This window comes from Phragmites australis, chromosome 3 (genome assembly GCF_958298935.1).
Source record: "Phragmites australis chromosome 3, lpPhrAust1.1, whole genome shotgun sequence".
NCBI classification, from domain to species: Eukaryota; Viridiplantae; Streptophyta; class Magnoliopsida; order Poales; family Poaceae; genus Phragmites; species Phragmites australis.
In genome coordinates, this window is record NC_084923.1 from 13481054 (window position 1) to 13502274 (window position 21221).

General features: G+C 48.0%; 2 protein-coding genes and 2 long non-coding RNA genes across 4 annotated transcripts; 2 read left to right on the forward strand and 2 right to left on the reverse strand.

Annotated features, from left to right (window-relative positions):
- Window positions 1-252: 252 nt before the first annotated feature.
- Window positions 253-15633, forward strand: LOC133912271 (dnaJ protein ERDJ3A-like). Its single transcript, XM_062354930.1, has 7 exons — window positions 253-534; window positions 1003-1058; window positions 1158-1231; window positions 1743-2278; window positions 2358-2699; window positions 14650-15012; window positions 15125-15633. Exons 1-7 carry the CDS (start codon window positions 442-444, stop codon window positions 15401-15403), a joined length of 1743 nt encoding a protein of 580 aa, XP_062210914.1. The 5' UTR covers window positions 253-441; the 3' UTR covers window positions 15404-15633.
- On the reverse strand, window positions 3785-5350 carry LOC133912274 (uncharacterized). Its single transcript, XR_009908779.1, has 3 exons — window positions 5180-5350; window positions 4960-5090; window positions 3785-4161 (listed from the first exon to the last, which is right to left on the reverse strand). It is a non-coding gene; the product is annotated as an uncharacterized LOC133912274 (long non-coding RNA).
- On the reverse strand, window positions 12408-13973 carry LOC133912272 (uncharacterized). Its single transcript, XR_009908778.1, has 3 exons — window positions 13803-13973; window positions 13583-13713; window positions 12408-12784 (listed from the first exon to the last, which is right to left on the reverse strand). It is a non-coding gene; the product is annotated as an uncharacterized LOC133912272 (long non-coding RNA).
- Window positions 15634-16307: 674 nt separating the features above from the next.
- On the forward strand, window positions 16308-17425 carry LOC133912275 (uncharacterized). Its single transcript, XM_062354931.1, has 2 exons — window positions 16308-16471; window positions 16548-17425. The coding sequence occupies exons 1-2, from the start codon at window positions 16424-16426 to the stop codon at window positions 17247-17249; spliced, it is 750 nt and encodes a 249-aa protein (XP_062210915.1). The 5' UTR covers window positions 16308-16423; the 3' UTR covers window positions 17250-17425.
- The last annotated feature ends 3796 nt before the right edge of the window (window positions 17426-21221 follow it).

The window sequence follows — 21221 nt, forward strand, 5'->3', positions numbered from 1 at the left end:
TTCGATGATTCCGATATCTTAGGTTCGCTCGTCAACACATCGGAACCACCCGCCCGAAATCGTGTGGGGTGCCCATGGTCAGTCCGGACTCCGGAGTAAGTAAAGGCTAGCAATCCGACGTGGCACACGGCTCGAATCTAACACAGCGACGGCCACGCAACCAGGCTCGAAAGCTCGAATTCTATTGGTCGAATTCGCTGGAAGTACCTCTCCGCGCCACGTGTACCTGGTCGCGAAACAGCTCGACCCTAAAAGCAACGCCCCCTCTCTAAAAACGGCGGCCTCTCATCATGGCCAAATCGTCCTCCTCCGCCCCTTCCCCCCAAATCCATCCAAAATTGAACCCAAAGATTCCTCCTGAGAAGCAAAGCGGGTTGAAATCTAGTCCCGAAGCTTGCCCCGGCGAAGCAGAACCCAACTGAAGCTGCACGGCACGCCGTGATGGGGATCCCCGTCCGGTCTCTCCTCGTCGCCACGCTCGTCCTCAATTCGATCGCTTTGCACGTCGCGGCCAAAACCCTAGATCCCTACAAGGTGAGCAATTGCGCGAAATTTGCGATTCTTTGGCTAAATGTAAACCCTAGGCATTTTTTTGAAGTGTAGCAGGCCTGCCTAGTAAGTTACAGCGTCTACAATGTCAACTAATCACACGGCGTATGCATACATCAGAGTCACTAATAATGGCAATGCTTATTATCCATGCTTGTGTTCCAAGTGGCTGGGTTGCTGCTGCTAATTTTTAATTATATTTTCTAGTAAGTCAGAGGCGAGGATGCAATAGTATGGTATATGAAGCTTCATTTGGTTTGATGTTTCTGTTCACAATTGCATAATTGTCAGTACCAGCTGTAATGTAAGGTAGTATTCACGCTAGTGTCCACAGCCACAGATTTAGAGGTCCAGAGCAGCGCATGGTTTTTAGCATGTATGAATGGTAACATCTGTTATACACGTGTCATGTTATGACCATTGATCATGATTTTATTATCTTTTGATCTTCAGGTTCTTGGAGTTGACAAGAATGCCAGCCAACGAGATATTCAGAAAGCCTTTCACAAGTATGTTTGGGACATTTTATTCACCTTTTCGATTTCAGAATACATTGCGGTTTCAGACATCATAGGATCAACAAGCTTCTCTTCTTTTTTTTTCCACAGGCTTTCCCTAAAATATCATCCTGACAAGAACAAAGGCAAGGGTGCGCAGGGAAAATTTGAAGAAATAAACAATGGTAAGAAACTCTACTTTCACTTTTCACTATCCATTTTGATTTGGCATTTGGAGATACTGATGTTGTATATTAGATAAACCTTTATTTGGTATTGTCCCTCACGTTAACCATATTCTGAATAAATATGGTATTATCATATCTAGATGGAAGATCCTGGCCAATCCATCCGCTTGTGTCGGTAGCCCTTTGCATTGATTTAGTCGATTTAATGCCTTAGTCTTACCTATAGCAGACTTTGTTTCTGTTTATCTATCCATCCTGAGGTGCATTTTAAATGTTGCATGTTGTCTCTTGAGTTTGTTCAGGTGCAGAAACTTGTATAACAGTGCATGCTCATGCTTAATGTTTGATCTACTATGCTTCTATTTACACTGAATTATCAAACCACTAAGGGGTCATGTAACTACTCTTGGTGAATTAGTCTCATTTCATGATTATCTGCTAGCTGAGAGCGGCGGTACCTTTTCTGTAACACTGAATCACCAAACGTGCATTGGTGTTGCCTTTGCAGCGTACGAGATTCTGTCTGATGAAGAGAAGAGGAAAAACTATGACCTGTACGGAGATGAGAAGGGTAACCCAGGATTTGATGGTGGAAATGTTGGGAATCGTGAGGGTTATACATACTTCACTGGTGGTGGCCCCAAAACCAGCTATTTCTCATCTGGTGATGGATGGCACACAATGGGTGGTCAGGGAAATACAAAAACATTTTCCTTTTCATTTGGTGGTAACCCTGGGGCCGGCGGTGGAAACCCATTTGGTTTTGATTTTGGTGATGTTTTCTCCAACATTTTTGGTGGTGGATCAATGGGAGGTAGCCAGCATGGTGGATCAGGTGGCTCGGCCAGAGCTAATACAGAAACTTCTGGTCAGCATTCTAGCACTATCAAGATGCAGGATGTCACCACACAGGTTTTCAATAAAGAAATAGCTGATCAAGGAATTACTTGGCTTCTGTTGTTTTATACACCTCAGTCAAAAGGTCAATTTGTGCTAGAAAGTGTCATGCATGATGTGGCCCATTCATTGGATGGTGCTCTGAGGGTAAGCTGATAAAAAAAATTATAGTTCTTCTCAACATATAGCAAGAACAAACTTACTTAGTAACGCTTTCTTGGTGCAGGCTGGTAAGGTCAACTGCGATAATGAAAAAGCTCTTTGCAAAAAGGCTGGTGTTTCATTAGGAAAATCAGCCCGCCTCTTCATTTATTCGTATGCCACTACAGAGAAAGGATCTTTGCATGAGTATTCTGGAGAACATGATGCTAAGAGCTTGAAGACATTTTGTAAAGAACACCTGCCAAGATTCTCCAGACGGGTAGATATTAACCAATTCAGCTTCCCTTCAAATGTCCTACCAAATCTTCCTCAAGTGCTCCTACTTTCAACTAAGAAGGACACACCAGCAATGTGGCATGCTGTCAGTGGGATGTTCCGCAATCGGTTAATTTTTTATGATGCAGAGGTGAGAAATTCAGTCTGTTGCTGTTACTCTTCCATCTGCTTATAAAAAAAAAAGTCGACCAACCTAGGGGGTATGTCACAACCGGTTTTAAAGGAAACAACCAGATGTATTCCACATGTATGCCAGGATCAAGTTTACATACATGCAGCGACGTCATTAGTGATAACATAAACGGTGTCTTAAATAACGTAAACAATCCTTACAAAAGGACCCGTAGGTCTGAAAGAAAATACTAATAAATCTTCAATTGGCAGCGGAACACCCATCCATCCACAGGCGTTGTCCGGGGGAAACACCAGCCTAGGACATGGTCTTCAATCAACGCCTTCTTCCTTCTAGAAATCAGCGTCCTCGCCCGGGACTTCCTCGAAGACTTCACCTTCTGAGCAGCATCCGAGGGTAGGGAAAAAGGCAAGCGTGAGTACATAAAGTACCCAGCAAGTGGAGGAAAAATATGACATGCAGGCTATTGACAAGGAAAGTTTAACTTGGGAATTTACTGCGACTATGCTCAGCTAAAACAGACTCGAACAACCTAGCAATCCTATTTACTAGATTTTATTCCAACAATATAAGAACATAACTCATCGGATTCCATCCGACTACCAGACTCACCAGATATCCCATATCCGGCTACCGACTCATCGGGAGTACCACCACCCGACTACCCAAACCAACCCTTAAAGTTCCCATCTAATCCTGAAGAAGTCCAAGCCGCTCTTGACCGTGAGCACGGCTGATCGATCAGTTATTTACTCTGCAGAGTTTGCACACTTTACCCACGAGTCGTGATTCCCTTTTTGCCTTACACTTCCGGGGTGTATGGCCGGGGTCTCACTACAAGGCTGTTACAAAGTATCTTCACATCTATAAGCACCCACTAAGGTTTCACCGCTAACAGGGATCCCATCCACTGCAGAGGCCCCCTCTTGTGCCACCGAACCAACCATTGGTGCGTACAGAATGCGAAAAACACTAATTACTTAGCCAGGCCGTACCCATATAGGCCTCGTGGTTGTGCTGTTTTGCCAGGTTACAGGCTCCAAGAACCGGTCCTTAGGATCCCACACAAGAACATACACAAACCCTGCTGTAAAGCTCCACCACATACTAGCCATCCAGTTGGGATCCCTAAATTCAAGTTACTACAAGATTATCAATTCTCCCAAGAACTTGTTCCATAGTTATTAATCAAAGTTCATAATGATTCTAATCCATGACTGCACTAGCATGACTACCCTTTTACAGGACCCAAAACCCCAAAAAGGCTACAAGGAATGGCCATACAAATTCTAGTAAACCCTATTCATGGGATTCAAAATTAGACAAGCATGCAACTAAGGAAAAGTAAACTATAATGATCTATGGTTAAATCAAGGTGATCAAGGACACTTGCCTTCGTAAGCTGGCTGCTCAGAATCTTCGAAAACTTGGTCTTGGATGCTGGCACTCTGCTCTCCTCCTAAGCCGAAGAACACACCGGAAAGAAATAACCAAAACAGCTAAGTACAACACACTAAACAGGAGAAACTAACTCTAAAAAGGCTAAGAACGGAAAGTACACGCTGCTACGATCTCGGGGGTGCGAAAATCACCTAAATCGGAGGTCGTATGGAAAAGTTACACTAATTCTACTCTACAGGGGCTTTTCTGAAAGTTTGCAGGGACTAAATTGTAAAACAGATAGTTCTAGGGGCTTAAGTGCAAAGTTCAGGGACCTAAACATAATTACCCTAAAATCCAGGGGCCTAATTGCAATTATCCTATAGTCCAGGGGCCAAATTGCAATTATCCAGAACTATCTAAGGGCCTAAATGCAAAAACAGTGAAGCCTAGGGTCTCCTTGCAAATCTCCCTATTTTCCGAGAATAGGTGGAATTCTTTTTATACTGAAAATCCTAATTAATGCGCAATGCTGACGTCACAGGCTGACTGGGCTGCTGACTGGACTCTGCCACGTAGGACAGGGACATCCACGTGGCGCGCTGAGGTGTCTTGACTGCTGACTGGATTAAAGAGGACACGTGGCGCAATCTGGACGGCTAGCGAAGGGGTATCTTGCGATCTAATCAGGAGCGTTCAAAGGGGATCCGACGGCTGAGATTGATTGGGGGAAAAACAGACCGGCGGCGATCGGAACACGGCGGCGCCGCCTCGGATCTCGCCGGAGGATCACCGGAGACACGCTAAACTACGCTACGGGCTACCAAACTCTACGGGGAAAGGCGCAAACGAACGGGGAGCGCACGGGGAAGCTCACCGGGGGCTTGTCGACGGCCGGGGAGGTCTTGACGGCGACGGGCGACGACAATGGCGGGCGGCGGCGCTCGGAAGTCGACGGGGATCCGGCTGCGACGGCGGAGAGGCGAATCCGACGGGCGGGGAAGCTTCCTGGGGGGCATGCAGTGCCGGAGGGGGGGTTAGCTGACCGCGGGGACCATCGGGCGATGCTAGCGACGATGAAGGGCGGCGGCGCTTACCGGCGAGCGGAGAGAACTCGGTTCCGACGGCGGAGAGACTTCGGCGAGCAGCAAAACGAGTTCCTCCCGCTACTGCGAAGCTGGCGGCGAGCTCGGACGCGGCGGGGAGGACTTGGCGCGGCGGATGGCTCGGCGACGGCGGCTATGGCGCTCGGCTTCCTCGGGTTTTTGCGCGTGTGCAGGGAGAAAAGGCGGCGCTGCTGGGTTATATAGGCGAGGCAGGCGCGGGTTGTTGCGGGGCGCAGCGCGTAGGGCGGACGGCGCGACGAAATCGGACTCGGCGCGCGGCAGCTGCGGGTTCGGTTCGGATACGGCGCGCGGGGCTGCGGGGCGCGGCGGAGACGATAGAGCTGACGGGCGGGTCCCACTGGGCAGCGGCGCGCGGACGGGGTGGGCTGGGCTGGAAGCGGGCGACTGCTGGGCTGGGCCGCGACAAGGAAAACGGGCGTCACAAACCTACCCCCCTTAGGATGAATCTCGTCCTCGAGATTCGGACAGATCGGGAAAAAGACCGGGAAACTCTGCTTTAAGATCATCTTCTCTTTCCCATGTAGCTTCTGCTTCTGAGTGATGCTTCCATTGTACTTTACACATTCGGAGCCTTTTGTGCCGAGTAACTCGTTCAGATATTTCGAGAATCTTGACCGGGTATTCTGAATAGGACAGATCCTCCTGAATATTCAGTTCCTCCATGGGCAGCTGCTCTTCCGGGACTCTCAGGCATTTCTTCAGTTGCGAGATATGGAATACATTGTGCACACCGGAGAGCTGAGGTGGTAGATTCAGTTGATAGGCCACTTCCCCTCTCCTTTCCAATATTTGGAAGGGTCCAATGTATCGAGGTGCTAGCTTACCCTTGACTTTGAATCTGCGAAGACCTCTGATCGGGGAAACCTTGAGATATACGAAGTCTCCAACCTCAAAGATCATCTCTCGACGTCGATTGTCGGCATAACTCTTTTGCCTAGATTGTGCGGTCCGCAAGTTGTCCCGGATTTCCTGCACTTGCCTTTCTGCGTCCCTTAAGACTTCTGGGCCAAACACTTGGCTCTCTCCGGTTTGATTCCAGAATAGTGGGGTCCTGCACTTTCTTCCGTATAGTGCCTCAAAAGGGGCCATCTTCAGGCTGGCTTGGTAACTGTTATTATATGAGAATTCTGCATATGGGAGGTTCTTATCCCAACTCTTCCCATTCTTTAAGGCGCATGCCCTCAGCATATCCTCTAGAATCTGGTTGGTTCTTTCTGTCTGCCCATCGGTCTGTGGGTGGTAGGCAGAGCTGAAGTCCAATCTGGTGTCCATAGACTCGTGCAGTCGTTGCCAAAATCGTGAGGTGAACTGGGTACCACGATCAGATACTATCCTCTTGGGTACCCCATGCAAACACACGATCCTAGACATGTACAATTCTGCGAGCTTTTGCCCCTTGTATGTCTCCTTGACTGGTATAAAGTGAGCGACCTTGGTCAGCCGGTCCACTATAACCCATATAGAATCGTACCCGGATTGGGTTCGGGGCAATCCCACTATAAAATCCATACCAATCTCCTCCCACTTCCATTCGGGTACTCTTAATGGTTGGAGTAATCCGGCAGGCCTCTGATGTTCAGCTTTGACTCGCTGGCAGGTATCACATAGGGCCACATACTCTGCTACTTCACGTTTCATCCCGTACCACCAATATTGATCCTTGAGGTCCTGATACATCTTAGTGCTTCCAGGGTGAATAGAATAAGCTGAGTCATGGGCTTCTCTTAAAATTGTTTCTCGAATAGTTCTAATGTTCGGAACACATATCCTTCCCTTGTACCATACCACTCCCTGCTCATCCTCCGTAAATCCTGGAGCCTTGTCCCTTTTAATGAGTTGTTTGATCTCCAATATTTTCTCGTCTTCCTTCTGACCTTTTCTTATGTCCTGGTCTAGTGTAGAATCCACCTCCATCACCACTGCTTCTGTATTGGACACAATACTCAGGTTAAGTTTTTCAAACTCGCTACACAGTCCAGGCTGTCTTTCCCATAGGGTCATCATCCTAACATAAGCCTTTCTGCTCAGGGCGTCTGCTACCACATTTGCCTTTCCTGGGTGATAGTTGATTCCTAGGTTGTAATCCTTGATAAGTTCCAACCATCTACGCTGTCTAAGGTTAAGGTCAGGTTGGGTGAAGATATACTTCAAACTTTTATGATCAGAGAAGATCTCACACCTCTGCCCAATCAGGTAATGTCTCCATATCTTGAGTGCATGAACCACAGTTGCTAGTTCCAAATCATGGGTAGGGTAGTTCTCCTCGTGCTTCCTCAATTGTCTTGAGGCATAGGCTATCACATGGCCCTCTTGCATTAGCACACACCCTAACCCTTGCCGCGAGGCATCACAGTACACCGAGAATGGCTTCTGGGTGTCAGGCATAACTAACACTGGGGCAGTGGTTAGTCTCTTCTTAAGTTCATTGAAGCTGGCCTCTCGTACAGTGGTCCATTTGAATTCCTTTCCTTTCTCCAACAACTCTGTCATTGGTTTGGCGATCTTGGAAAATCCCTCTATGAAACGGCGATAGTATCCCGCCAAACCCAGAAAACTCCGAATTTCTGAGACAGTCTGTGGTGGCTTCCAATTTAGAACCTCTGTTACCTTACTAGGGTCCACGGCTACTCCTCCTGCCGAGATGATATGTCCCAAGAAGGACACCTCTGACAACCAAAACTCACATTTACTCATCTTGGCATATAACTGATTCTCCCTGAGTTTCTGCAAAACCATTCTCAAGTGCTCCTCGTGTTCTTCCTCATTCTTCGAGAAGACCAGGATATCATCGATGAACACCACTACAAACTTGTCTAGATAATCCATGAAAACCTTGTTCATGAGATACATGAAGTATGCTGGGGCATTGGTCAATCCAAAAGACATCACTGTAAACTCGTACAGCCCATAGCGGGTGACAAAAGCAGTTTTAGGGATATCCGAGGCTCGGATCTTTAGCTGATGGTACCCCGACCGCAGGTCAATCTTGGAGAAGACACCTGCTCCTTTTAACTGATCAAACAAATCCTCAATCCGAGGCAAGGGGTACTTATTCTTAATGGTCACCTCATTAAGTGCACGATAATCAATGCACATCCTTTGGGTTCCATCTTTCTTTGGCACAAAGATAACCGGGGCTCCCCAGGGTGAAGTACTAGGACGAATGAACCCCTTATCTGATAACTCTTGGATTTGCTCCTTGAGCTCAGCCAATTGATTAGCATCCATACGGTAAGGCCTTTTATATATGGGGGCAGTGGCAGGTACTAATTCAATAACAAACTCAATGTCTCGATCTGGTGGCATACCTGGCAGTTCCTCGGGGAAGACGTCCGGGAATTCATTAACTATCCTGACTTCTTCTACTGCCTTGGCTTGGTTGAGCTTTACATTTCCTCCAGATTCTGCTGTGGCCTTGAATTCCACCTTGGTGCCGCAGGTATGTGTTAACTGAACTGTCTTGGTGGCACATCCTATTACTCCATTATACTTGGCTAACCAATCCATCCCCAAAATGATATCTATCCCTTTTGATTCCAGGACGATAAGGTTTGCAGGAAACTCTATTCCTTCTATGGTCAGGTTTATCTTAGGGCACACATATCTTGATTCCATCTCTCCTCCTGGAGAGCTAACTAACAATCGGCTTTTCATTACGGCTATGGGCAGCTTGTGTTTTTCTACGAACTTAGTTGAAACAAAAGAGTGTGTGGCTCCGGAATCAAATAAGACTGTAGCAAGGTGGGAGTTGGCGGGGAACATACCAAGCACCACATCTGGGGAGTCTTGAGCATCCTCTGCGGCGACGTGGTTGACCCGCCCGCTCATGAAGTTCTGACGAGATTGCTGCTGCTGCTGCCCTCCGGTGCGATTCTGCTGCTGTTGGTTAGCTTGAGCCTGCTGCTTCCTAGGACACCTATTAGCGAGATGTCCAAAATTCCCACAACTGAAACATGGGCCGATGGTATTGGTCCCTTGGCCAGTGCGGCCTTGCTGCTGCTGATTCTGGTTCACCGGGCGTGAGGCCTGATTAGTCGGGCGTTGCTGCTGCTGGAACTGCTGCTTTGGCTGATTAAAGGTCCCTGCAGCCTGGTTAGGTGCTCTCTGTTGTTGGTTCTGGCCAGACTGACGATACACCTGTCCTAGAGGGGGTGGGTTGAAACGGGGACGGACATTGCTGCCTGAAGACTGTCCAGGCATCATCCTCTTGCGTTCTTCATTTATATTCTGCTCCTTCTTTTCCAGAATAAATGCTCTATCAACCAGCTTCTGGAAACTTGCATACTCACAGACCGAAAGGGAGTAATTGAGTCCCGAGTTTAGACCCTCCAAAAAGCAATCTTGCTTCTTCTCATCCGTGTTCACATCTTCAGGGGCGTAGCGAGACAGCTGCGTGAACTTGGTGAGGTACTCGCGCACCGACCTGGAGCCTTGCTTTAATGCCAAGAACTCCCTGCGTTTCAGCTTCACTTCTCCTTCTGGCACATGGTGCTTCCTGAAACTGTCCTTGAATTCTCTCCAGTTAATCTCCTGTGGGTCCTCGTGGGCAGCTGTGTACGCCGTCCACCATTCCGACGCGGGTCCCACAAGTTGGTGTGAAGCAAATAGGACTTTCTCTCTGCCGGCGCATTGAGATATTTGCAGCTTGCTTTCAATTGCCCTGAGCCAATCATCTGCGTCCATCGGCTCTACTGCTTGCGCGAAGACGGGAGGTTTGGTGCTCAGGAATTCCTTCAACTTGTTTTGTGGCTGCATCTGTGGTGGCGGGGCCTGATGAACTGGGGGCGCTTGTTGAAGTCTCGCCACTGTCTGTGCTAATCCTTGCAGGATCTGAGTCTGCGCAGCCATCATCTGCATCGCATCCACCCCATTCCGATTGGTCCGCCTGCTCCAGGAGGGGAACGTGTCCTGGTTGTCCTCCTGGGGGTGAGCATTTGGATTGTTGTCCTCGGTGTTGTTTCGGTTAGCACCAGCACCATTCGGGTTCCTCATGTTCACCATCTGGCGATTGCAAGATTATGCGATTGAGCTCGAGAGTAGGGCAAAAACAGATGAAATATAAAGGCAAACTCAAATCTGATTTATTGATTGACTGATTGATAGGGGAAACAATAGCGAAAGACACCACACCGACACTAACTAAGCAACCTTAACAACTAACTCAAAGCAAAGCACTAAGCAAACATCACACTAAACGACGACTCTAACGATCCTGACTATTATTAGGGAAACTACTGCCTAGGAACTGTCGCCACCCTCTGACAAATCTTGAGGTGAAATCCGTATAGCAGCTTCCAGGCGGAGCCTCTTGCGGGAAGGAGAGTGTGGCAGCTCCGGGTCAGGCCTCTCCTCTGGCTCCTCCTCCGAATCCTCTGACATCTTTGCTTGCAGATCTCGAACTCTTGCCTCAGCTTCGGCGAGCCTCAGGTGTGTATCGTGTAACTCGTCGAGGGCTCCGTCCAGCTCCCGTGTCAGGATATCCGTGAAGCGAACCTGCTCCACCAATCTTGCATCACCTTCTCTGTTGGAGGGGGCGAAGGTGACTTCCAGGCTACCACTGGCTCGCTGAGGGTAGTAGTGGTAGGGGGTGGTCTGAAGAATGCCATGGTACTCTGCACAAAGCACTGCCAGGGCCTGGCGAGCGGCATCGCCAATCCCGGCAGCAAAACTCTCCCTCGGAGCGATGGCTGCATGGATCCTCCGTACCTTGCATCCGTCGCCATCCGGAATCTTCTCGTAGATAGCCACCTCCACCATCCAAGAATATCCATTGTTGCTCAGTGGCGTCCTTACCCCCTTGTAGACCGGGGCCTCCTGATACCCCAAGCCTTTGAGGATCGACCAGAGTTTGCGGGGTAACTCTCCCGCATGCAGTCCGGTGGTGTGGAACTCTGCAGGTGCCTGATGTGCCCATGTGACGTCTGAGGTAGCTCTTGCAGGGGTGAATCCTCCCACTTGCTTGCGGGCTGTCAGTCTCGTGCGGGCCATCTAAAATTTTGAAGAAGTGAAAATCAGTAAACATTTTAAAGATTTATAAACAAGGGCCAAGGAAGGGAGGACAATAACACTGGTGGAGTAAAAGAATTTTTAAAACCCCCTTTTTTTTTCTGCAAAGCTCAATCCTTAATATCGACCATTTCTAACTAGGCTTGCGTCCTACGGTCAACACGGCTCTGATACCACTTCTGTCACACCCGGTTTTAAAGGAAACAACCAGATGTATTCCACATGTATGCCAGGATCAAGTTTACATACATGCAGCGACGTCATTAGTGATAACATAAACGGTGTCTTAAATAACGTAAACAATCCTTACAAAAGGACCCGTAGGTCTGAAAGAAAATACTAATAAATCTTCAATTGGCAGCGGAACACCCATCCATCCACAGGCGTTGTCCGGGGGAAACACCAGCCTAGGACATGGTCTTCAATCAACGCCTTCTTCCTTCTAGAAATCAGCGTCCTCGCCCGGGACTTCCTCGAAGACTTCACCTTCTGAGCAGCATCCGAGGGTAGGGAAAAAGGCAAGCGTGAGTACATAAAGTACCCAGCAAGTGGAGGAAAAATATGACATGCAGGCTATTGACAAGGAAAGTTCAACTTGGGAATTTACTGCGACTATGCTCAGCTAAAACAGACTCGAACAACCTAGCAATCCTATTTACTAGATTTTATTCCAACAATATAAGAACATAACTCATCGGATTCCATCCGACTACCAGACTCACCAGATATCCCATATCCGGCTACCGACTCATCGGGAGTACCACCACCCGACTACCCAAACCAACCCTTAAAGTTCCCATCTAATCCTGAAGAAGTCCAAGCCGCTCTTGACCGTGAGCACGGCTGATCGATCAGTTATTTACTCTGCAGAGTTTGCACACTTTACCCACGAGTCGTGATTCCCTTTTTGCCTTACACTTCCGGGGTGTATGGCCGGGGTCTCACTACAAGGCTGTTACAAAGTATCTTCACATCTATAAGCACCCACTAAGGTTTCACCGCTAACAGGGATCCCATCCACTGCAGAGGCCCCCTCTTGTGCCACCGAACCAACCATTGGTGCGTACAGAATGCGAAAAACACTAATTACTTAGCCAGGCCGTACCCATATAGGCCTCGTGGTTGTGCTGTTTTGCCAGGTTACAGGCTCCAAGAACCGGTCCTTAGGATCCCACACAAGAACATACACAAACCCTGCTGTAAAGCTCCACCACATACTAGCCATCCAGTTGGGATCCCTAAATTCAAGTTACTACAAGATTATCAATTCTCCCAAGAACTTGTTCCATAGTTATTAATCAAAGTTCATAATGATTCTAATCCATGACTGCACTAGCATGACTACCCTTTTACAGGACCCAAAACCCCAAAAAGGCTACAAGGAATGGCCATACAAATTCTAGTAAACCCTATTCATGGGATTCAAAATTAGACAAGCATGCAACTAAGGAAAAGTAAACTATAATGATCTATGGTTAAATCAAGGTGATCAAGGACACTTGCCTTCGTAAGCTGGCTGCTCAGAATCTTCGAAAACTTGGTCTTGGATGCTGGCACTCTGCTCTCCTCCTAAGCCGAAGAACACACCGGAAAGAAATAACCAAAACAGCTAAGTACAACACACTAAACAGGAGAAACTAACTCTAAAAAGGCTAAGAACGGAAAGTACACGCTGCTACGATCTCGGGGGTGCGAAAATCACCTAAATCGGAGGTCGTATGGAAAAGTTACACTAATTCTACTCTACAGGGGCTTTTCTGAAAGTTTGCAGGGACTAAATTGTAAAACAGATAGTTCTAGGGGCTTAAGTGCAAAGTTCAGGGACCTAAACATAATTACCCTAAAATCCAGGGGCCTAATTGCAATTATCCTATAGTCCAGGGGCCAAATTGCAATTATCCAGAACTATCTAAGGGCCTAAATGCAAAAACAGTGAAGCCTAGGGTCTCCTTGCAAATCTCCCTATTTTCCGAGAATAGGTGGAATTCTTTTTATACTGAAAATCCTAATTAATGCGCAATGCTGACGTCACAGGCTGACTGGGCTGCTGACTGGACTCTGCCACGTAGGACAGGGACATCCACGTGGCGCGCTGAGGTGTCTTGACTGCTGACTGGATTAAAGAGGACACGTGGCGCAATCTGGACGGCTAGCGAAGGGGTATCTTGCGATCTAATCAGGAGCGTTCAAAGGGGATCCGACGGCTGAGATTGATTGGGGGAAAAACAGACCGGCGGCGATCGGAACACGGCGGCGCCGCCTCGGATCTCGCCGGAGGATCACCGGAGACACGCTAAACTACGCTACGGGCTACCAAACTCTACGGGGAAAGGCGCAAACGAACGGGGAGCGCACGGGGAAGCTCACCGGGGGCTTGTCGACGGCCGGGGAGGTCTTGACGGCGACGGGCGACGACAATGGCGGGCGGCGGCGCTCGGAAGTCGACGGGGATCCGGCTGCGACGGCGGAGAGGCGAATCCGACGGGCGGGGAAGCTTCCTGGGGGGCATGCAGTGCCGGAGGGGGGGTTAGCTGACCGCGGGGACCATCGGGCGATGCTAGCGACGATGAAGGGCGGCGGCGCTTACCGGCGAGCGGAGAGAACTCGGTTCCGACGGCGGAGAGACTTCGGCGAGCAGCAAAACGAGTTCCTCCCGCTACTGCGAAGCTGGCGGCGAGCTCGGACGCGGCGGGGAGGACTTGGCGCGGCGGATGGCTCGGCGACGGCGGCTATGGCGCTCGGCTTCCTCGGGTTTTTGCGCGTGTGCAGGGAGAAAAGGCGGCGCTGCTGGGTTATATAGGCGAGGCAGGCGCGGGTTGTTGCGGGGCGCAGCGCGTAGGGCGGACGGCGCGACGAAATCGGACTCGGCGCGCGGCAGCTGCGGGTTCGGTTCGGATACGGCGCGCGGGGCTGCGGGGCGCGGCGGAGACGATAGAGCTGACGGGCGGGTCCCACTGGGCAGCGGCGCGCGGACGGGGTGGGCTGGGCTGGAAGCGGGCGACTGCTGGGCTGGGCCGCGACAAGGAAAACGGGCGTCACAGGGTACTAGGTGGCATTGTGAATAAGAAGAAATAGGCAACCAAATTTGAGTCGAAGAGGACTCGAACTTGGGTGGTCTAGACGTATATCTACACCCCCAACCAACTGCTTATCAGGCTTAGGAAATTCTGGTCATCAATATTTGCTCTGTGGTATGTAGCGTACTATGAGCTGTTAATTGATATGGGGTGTAATTACTTCTAGGCAGTAGGTGTTGTTAAATGACTTTTATATAAAAAATGGTATGTCAAATAATGCTATATGATTGATCTTCCATTGAAGTAGTGTTCATTTGCCATGTGTTAGACATTCAGGACCGGTAATGACATTGTTTATGCTATTAGGACTCGGCAAAGAACATCGATGTAATGTGATAACTTGTGGTGCTTTTTTAGGTTCATGATGTTTCCCTTCCGCTGCTCAAAAGCCTTGGCGTCAAGAATCTTCCAGCTCTGATTGGTCGAACTGTTAATGGTGAGGAGCACCTTCTGAAGGATGGTATTTCAGTGAAAGATCTCAGATCCGGTATCAAAGAATTGAAGACTCTGCTAGATAGTTTTGAGAAAAAGAATAAGAAGCTGGCATCGAATCAAGCTCATAAGAAATCTTCTCAGATGAGTCACCGGGAAAAAAACAAAGTTCCTCTCCTCACAGCTTCCAATTTTGAAGAAATCTGTGGAGAGAAGACTTCAGTATGTATCATTGGTGTTTTTGGATCAAACAAAGCCAAGGGACAGCTTGAAGCAGTCCTGTCTGAGGTTTGTGTCTCCTGCCGTAGAAGTTGTATGATGATAGACGGCAGATACACCTTTTCTTATTCTTCTGCCTAGCCATCGTCTAACACCTACTATCTTGTGATTTTGCATCCAGATATCTAAGAAGACTCTGATCAGGGGCCAGAACTACAACTCCGGAAACACAGTCTCCTACGTTTTGTTGGACAGGAACAAGCAATCCGCATTCCTGTCATCGTTTGACAAGTCGGGATACAAGTCATCTGATAAGCTTCTCCTTGCCTACAAGCCTCGCCGGGGGAGGTTCGCTGTGTACAACGACGAGGTGACACTGGAAGAAGCCGAAAGGTTCGTGGGCTCCGTTTTGAATGGAGACGTTCAGCTGTCAGCGACCAAACAGAAGCCTGTCCTTTAGGCAGACGCAGCTATTGCACATTTTACAGGAATTTTAGTTCTAACCGTGTACGCATTATCCGGAAAGTATGTACATAGCTGAACGAAGAGAGTAAAATGTATAGTTGTTGGACGGTTTTGTCGTTCCGTAATCCAGAATTACTGACATATCTCCCCAACACCCCCTGCCAATGTAAATGTGCGGATGTTACAGTCCTGTTAAGACGTGGAATATACAGTCGACTTTTGCTAGACCTGCCTTCTCCATTTCTGTTCCTGTAATTGTGCAAGTAGCCAAGTAGTTGGTTTCCGAAAAATTCAGGTGTGTCATTATACCTTGGCGAGATTCATATTCAGTTTCTTTGACAATAAAAGACGCGACTTCCTCCGGATAGGAACAGATCGAGATCCTCTGACGTTAGGATATAGCAAAGTCAGAGGTGCACAGTGCATTTCCGTCCGATCTGCCATGGGAGCGATACGGTAACACGATAAACATGAAAGTGCTACAGTATGTGATAAACAGCAACACTAGAACACTGTCTTGTACCGTAACAACGTGAGAGAACTGTAGCACAAGATATAATGACGTGCCCTCTGACGTCGACGCCTTGAGAGGATCCGGTTCCGGTAGGAACACGCATAGGTTAGCTTATTGCAGACTTAGGACCTGTTATCGTTAGGACTTAGGACCATTTACTTTTACAAATTAATTTCATTATATTTCGTAGATATAACTAAGTGACATTAGCATTGAGAGTTTACTTAGAACTAAAGGATGGTCCCGGCTTCACAAGAATCCCTGGTCTGTACACAGTTCTGTAATCTGTACTGTACAAGAACTATTCCCCCCTGTATCGTTCAACACCCACCCTCCCGGGCTTGCGGCTGATGTCTGTCACAAAATAGGCCCAGCCCAACGTGTTGACCGATCTAACCAATCACCTCACGGACCCGATTCGTGGACAGCCTCATCCTCACACGAAGGCTATCTTCACTGGCCTCGCGCACAAAATGCTGTGGCCGAGCGGGTGAGAGGAAGATGGCTGCCACCAGCCTCAGCTCCTCCCCGCCCAGGGTTACTGCAAAAGTAAGCTTCTTGTTTCTCTAGTTCATAATTTCATCTCGTTTCTTCTTGATTCTTGATGCAACTGCTCATGTGACAGCTAGGAGGAGTCCCCAGATCTTCTTCGTTCTACACCCAGCTCACCTTCTGCTCGAGGCATCCCTTTCAGAAGAAGGCGGCTGCTACAGCTTGCCAGAAGCTTCCATCCGACCTTCTCCTGCTCTCGCGGGCGAGGAATAAGCATGCAAGGACCAGCTGCCCGGCCACGGACAACGACCAAGAGGCGCCGGCCGCGCAAGAAACAACAACCGCAACCCCTCCTCCGGTCACGCCCACGCCGAGCGCCCAAAATGCCCCGGTGACACCGGGCAACGGCCAGCCGCCGCAGAAGGGCGCCAACGGCATCCCGCCCCAACCGTCGAACGAGCCGCCGAAGCGGGTGCCACTGACGGCGCGGGAGCGGCTGCGCGCGGCGCGCGTGCTAGGCAAGTACGCGGAGCCGTCGGCGAAGGGGGCGTCGTCGGCCAAGCCGGAGTTCGGGAGCGGGGTGCTGGACGCGCTGCGCGAGGCGGACGCGAAGAAGGCCGGGGGCGCGCGTCGGCGGTCGCGGCTGCCCGAGGCGCCGGGCAACCTGTTCGACGACAGCAAGCGCGGGCTGCCCAAGGAGGGGTGGACGTTCGAGCTGCCGTTCGGGGTGGACGTGTTCCTCGTCCTCGTGTCCTTCACGCTCATCACCACCATCATGTTCGGCACCGCCTACCTCGTGTGGAAACTCGGCGCCATACACTTCAATGAGTACTAGCCTGCAGTAGTCTCTAGCTATGGGTCGTCATGGATGGCAAGGGGCGTACTATACTGCCGGCCATGTTTTGAGGCAGATTTTTTTAGAACATAGAAACGGTGTGCTTCTATGAATCCGTAGTTACTACTTCAGACTTATTTATTGAAGCTATAAGCAATGATAAGCTTTGCTAATGGTACACGAACGGATTTTTTAGCCAATTTTAAATTAATATTTTAATAACAGCATATAAGAATCTAAAATCCTAGAAAATAGTCTCTTTGTCACATCAAAGAGTCTGGCGTGACTCCTATCTTGATCACGCTAATCTCGTTGGTGTGACCAAAGAGCCACGCTAGTCGTCGCCACGACGTTTGTGCCATGTGTTGTTGATGTGGCGAGACTGAGTCACGTCATGGGAGTTGGCGCGATCGTTTGTCACGCTAATCCTTTTAGCATGACTCAGCTACATATAAGGGGCCGTCTTGGTCTTTATCTCACGTTGTTTCTCTTCCTCCTCCAATCACACGTGAGCACAGGCGGTGGCTCTGACGCCTCCCCCCCCCCCCCCCCTCTCACTCTTTCCTCCTCCAATTGGACCCGGTTGGAGGAGGATTTTACGGGAAAGTGTCGTAGAAAGGTAATTTGCTCATTCCCTCTAAATATTTTTGGTTTTTTTTTGCTTGCATTGTTAGTTGAAGGGTAGTTAGGGTTTAGGATTGTGTTGATGATGATCTATAAAATTTATACGTGTTGGGTTAGATCGGATGTCATATATCGTGTTATGGATGTATAGTTACATATGTGTATCGTATAAATTTATTGCATGCAATTATTTGAGCATAGGAAATTAAATCATATATGGTAGTGTTGATTGTAAGAGTGTTTGGTGCATGTTAAATTCGTAATGGATTTGCATTCGTGTAGTTGTACGGTATGACTTTTAATTTGTGACGTAAGTAAAAGTGAGCACATATCGGTAAAGAGTATCCCAATGTTAACTGCAAAGATGCCCTCATTCTTTCCATTCTCCCCATCTCGACCTGTGATTATGGTAAGCCTGTTGTGGTTCTTCAGTCGCTACATGAAGATACTGCTAGCCGCACTTACTACATGTGTAAGGATTATCGTGTGAGTGTATATTTATTATGGGTTAGGGTAGACGCATATGGCATGACCTTTGTTGACATTATGTTTTAATAATTTGCAGGAGTAAGAGATGTGCTAGTTCTTCTAATGGATTGATAGGCCTGAGATATATGATCCTAGGATTTTGAAGGTGAAACGGTTTACTCAGTATCCAAAGTCATATGATAAGTTTGTTTGTTAGGTTCCTCCTCCACTGAATCCACCAAAACTGACGAATAAAGAGAAGTTGGAAGTGAGTAGAAGACGTGTAGCGGATCCTCCATTGTACAACTGTGAGAAGCAAAGCGTGCTTTGTGAACCTTCTAGGGGTTCTCCTTACTTCTATTATAAAAGGATGACAAAGGTAAAAATTGAGTATGGTTGCTTATTTACAAGTTGATTGAGGTAAATTTGGGTGTCATGTAACTTGTATCATGAATTAGAATGCAGTGTCATGGTGCTACCTGTAAGGGATTTACTGTATGGCCCCGAAGATGAATGGATAGAGGAGGTCTAGGATCAAATGAAGGGGAATAGGGTGATAGAACCATGTCGTCCAAGGAAGTGCACTTGTGGTGTCAAAGCTCGATACGGGATAGTACCCTCCGAACTTGGTGTGGGGTACTACTGCAGGCATGTGGTTGGCAATGATATGGCTAGTTTTATGCATATTATCTATATTTTCTATTTCGATATGCTATATTGGTTGTACCATGTTAATGGGAGTTGATATGGATTTATTTTTGGGAATAGAGTACATGCAGATGTTCATAGGAGGTGTACCTTGATAAAGAGGAGGTGAATCATGAGATTGTATGGCGCAGTAAGCGTCATCCGATGGTGTTGTCAAGCTATCTGGAGAACCGTAAAAAGACAACTCGTGATTTTTACCGTGCCATGTATCCTCAACACAAGAGAAGAGCCATGGAGGGTCAAGAGGCAGCGACTAAGGCGGTGCAAATGGAGACAATGAAGACTCTTGTTGCTAATTTGCTTGTGCTTGTCCCGAACGATGATGGGGATGATGAGTTGGTCTATGATAGGATGGACGATTAGTATGAGGGGTCAGTTCGATGGTTATATGGTTAGTGTGTTGTAGTAACGTACTATGTTATGAACTATTTGTGAACTTCATATGTAAGCATCATCGATTGTACCATGTGAACCAAGCAATACTGCAAGTTCGATCATTGTTAGCTGTAGTGCAAATGCATCGGTAAGCAAATCCTTTATGATGGGCCAAATACCTTTTTTTCCCTGAGACGATGATAGGCCAAATACTACTACATGATAACCTAACCTAGGTTTTATGTAAAAGTCTAAATTTTTATGGTATTTATTTTCTTTAACCAATTTTTATTGATAGATGCTCGTAAGAGTCAAAATTTGCCATTTAAAAATTTCTCCAACTTTGACCAAATGTTGCCATTGCTTGGTTTGATATTAAAATGTTATCAAGGTTTTATTTTATTAGGCTTGAGTTGATGAGCCAAAATATGTCAAAACTTAGTCATATATTTTGTTACCCAGATTTTGATAACACAAATTTTTTCTAGCTCATTGTTGCCAAAGTTTTGGCGAATATTGTGTCACGCCAAGGGCATCGCATTTGCAGGGGCTCACTGGGGTCAAGATGGGAGGGAAAAGGGCCGACGTGACGCCTTGTTGTGTCACTCCTTGGCGTGACCAATATTGGTGCTGCGCCAGTCCTTTTCCATTTGCAGGGGCTCACTGGCATCTATATAGGAGGAAAAGGGCCAGTGTGACACCTTGATGTGCCACACCAAGTTAGTTGGTGTGACTAAAGCTGGTGCCACGCTAGTCCATTTCTACTTGTAGGGGCGCATTGGCAACGATGAATTGAGGGGAGGGTTGACGTGACGCCATGTTGGGTCACGCTAGGGAGGTGTGACTAAAGAGACTGTCACGCCAGTACATTTAGTGTGACAAGCTTGTATGCTGCCTCGAAGGCTGTATAGGCTTGTCACGCTAAGAGTATCGGTGCAACTGTGTTTCCAGTCATGCCATTAAGTTTGGCGTGACAAACCACGGCTAGGCAGTGCAGAGCAGAGCAGGGCAAATGCATCGGCACATCGATACACAAATTCAATCTCGCAGAGACATATAATTCGAGGATGCCAAAATTGTACACTTGTTCCATTTGTTTTATCTAGGGTTGTAGCAATTGTTAAAAATGCATTTGATATCCTTTCGCAAATAATCGAAATGCAATTTCATAGCAGCACACATTGTCATTTGACAGCAAAGTTATATGGTTCGAAACAACATTCGGCTTAATACATATAATCCACACAAAAGCATCAAGGTAGTCCATACATGACGATATCATAAGTAACACGACGAGACTAACGTGTCCACACAAGGTAGTCTACAAATGACATTGTTCAAGAACCGCACACATTGAAATTAACTGAGACCCATGGTGTGTGTGGCTTCTTTTTTCTTCATTCACAGTCCGAGTGGGTCGGCAGGACATTGGCACTCCCAATGTTGGTCCTGTCACATCGATATTGTGGCTACTGCGAAGGTTGTGTCGGTGGAGGAACGCTTGCGAGCTGTGAGCTCCTAATGTCATCGGCCTCGTAGGATGGGTCGTCACCCTGTGAGCTATCTTCCTCACTCTCGGAGGGTTCCTCACATAGAGCCTTACATTTCCCACATGTAGTTATTCCCAAAGAGGTAGAGGTAGTCCTTGAGGTAGTGCACGATGGCGTGCGCACAACACTACCACTGTGACTACCACTACGGGCCTAGATACCATAGTGCACTGGTGTCTGCTGCGTCGAAGTTGTCATGTGTCCAGTAGATGGTTGGGAAGAAGTACCACCTGGTGCTAGTGCCACA

Excerpts from the sequence above, each read along its gene's own strand:
- LOC133912271 (XM_062354930.1), top strand. The coding sequence starts at position 442 with ATGGGGATCCCCGTCCGGTCTCTCCTCGTCGCCACGCTCGTCCTCAAT. Across the intron at positions 1,232-1,742 it reads ATTTGAAGAAATAAACAATG|CGTACGAGATTCTGTCTGAT; the intron begins GTAAGAAACTCT and ends TTGCCTTTGCAG. Across the intron at positions 2,700-14,649 it reads TAATTTTTTATGATGCAGAG|GTTCATGATGTTTCCCTTCC; the intron begins GTGAGAAATTCA and ends GTGCTTTTTTAG.
- LOC133912275 (XM_062354931.1), top strand. The coding sequence starts at position 16,424 with ATGGCTGCCACCAGCCTCAGCTCCTCCCCGCCCAGGGTTACTGCAAAA. Across the intron at positions 16,472-16,547 it reads CGCCCAGGGTTACTGCAAAA|CTAGGAGGAGTCCCCAGATC; the intron begins GTAAGCTTCTTG and ends CTCATGTGACAG.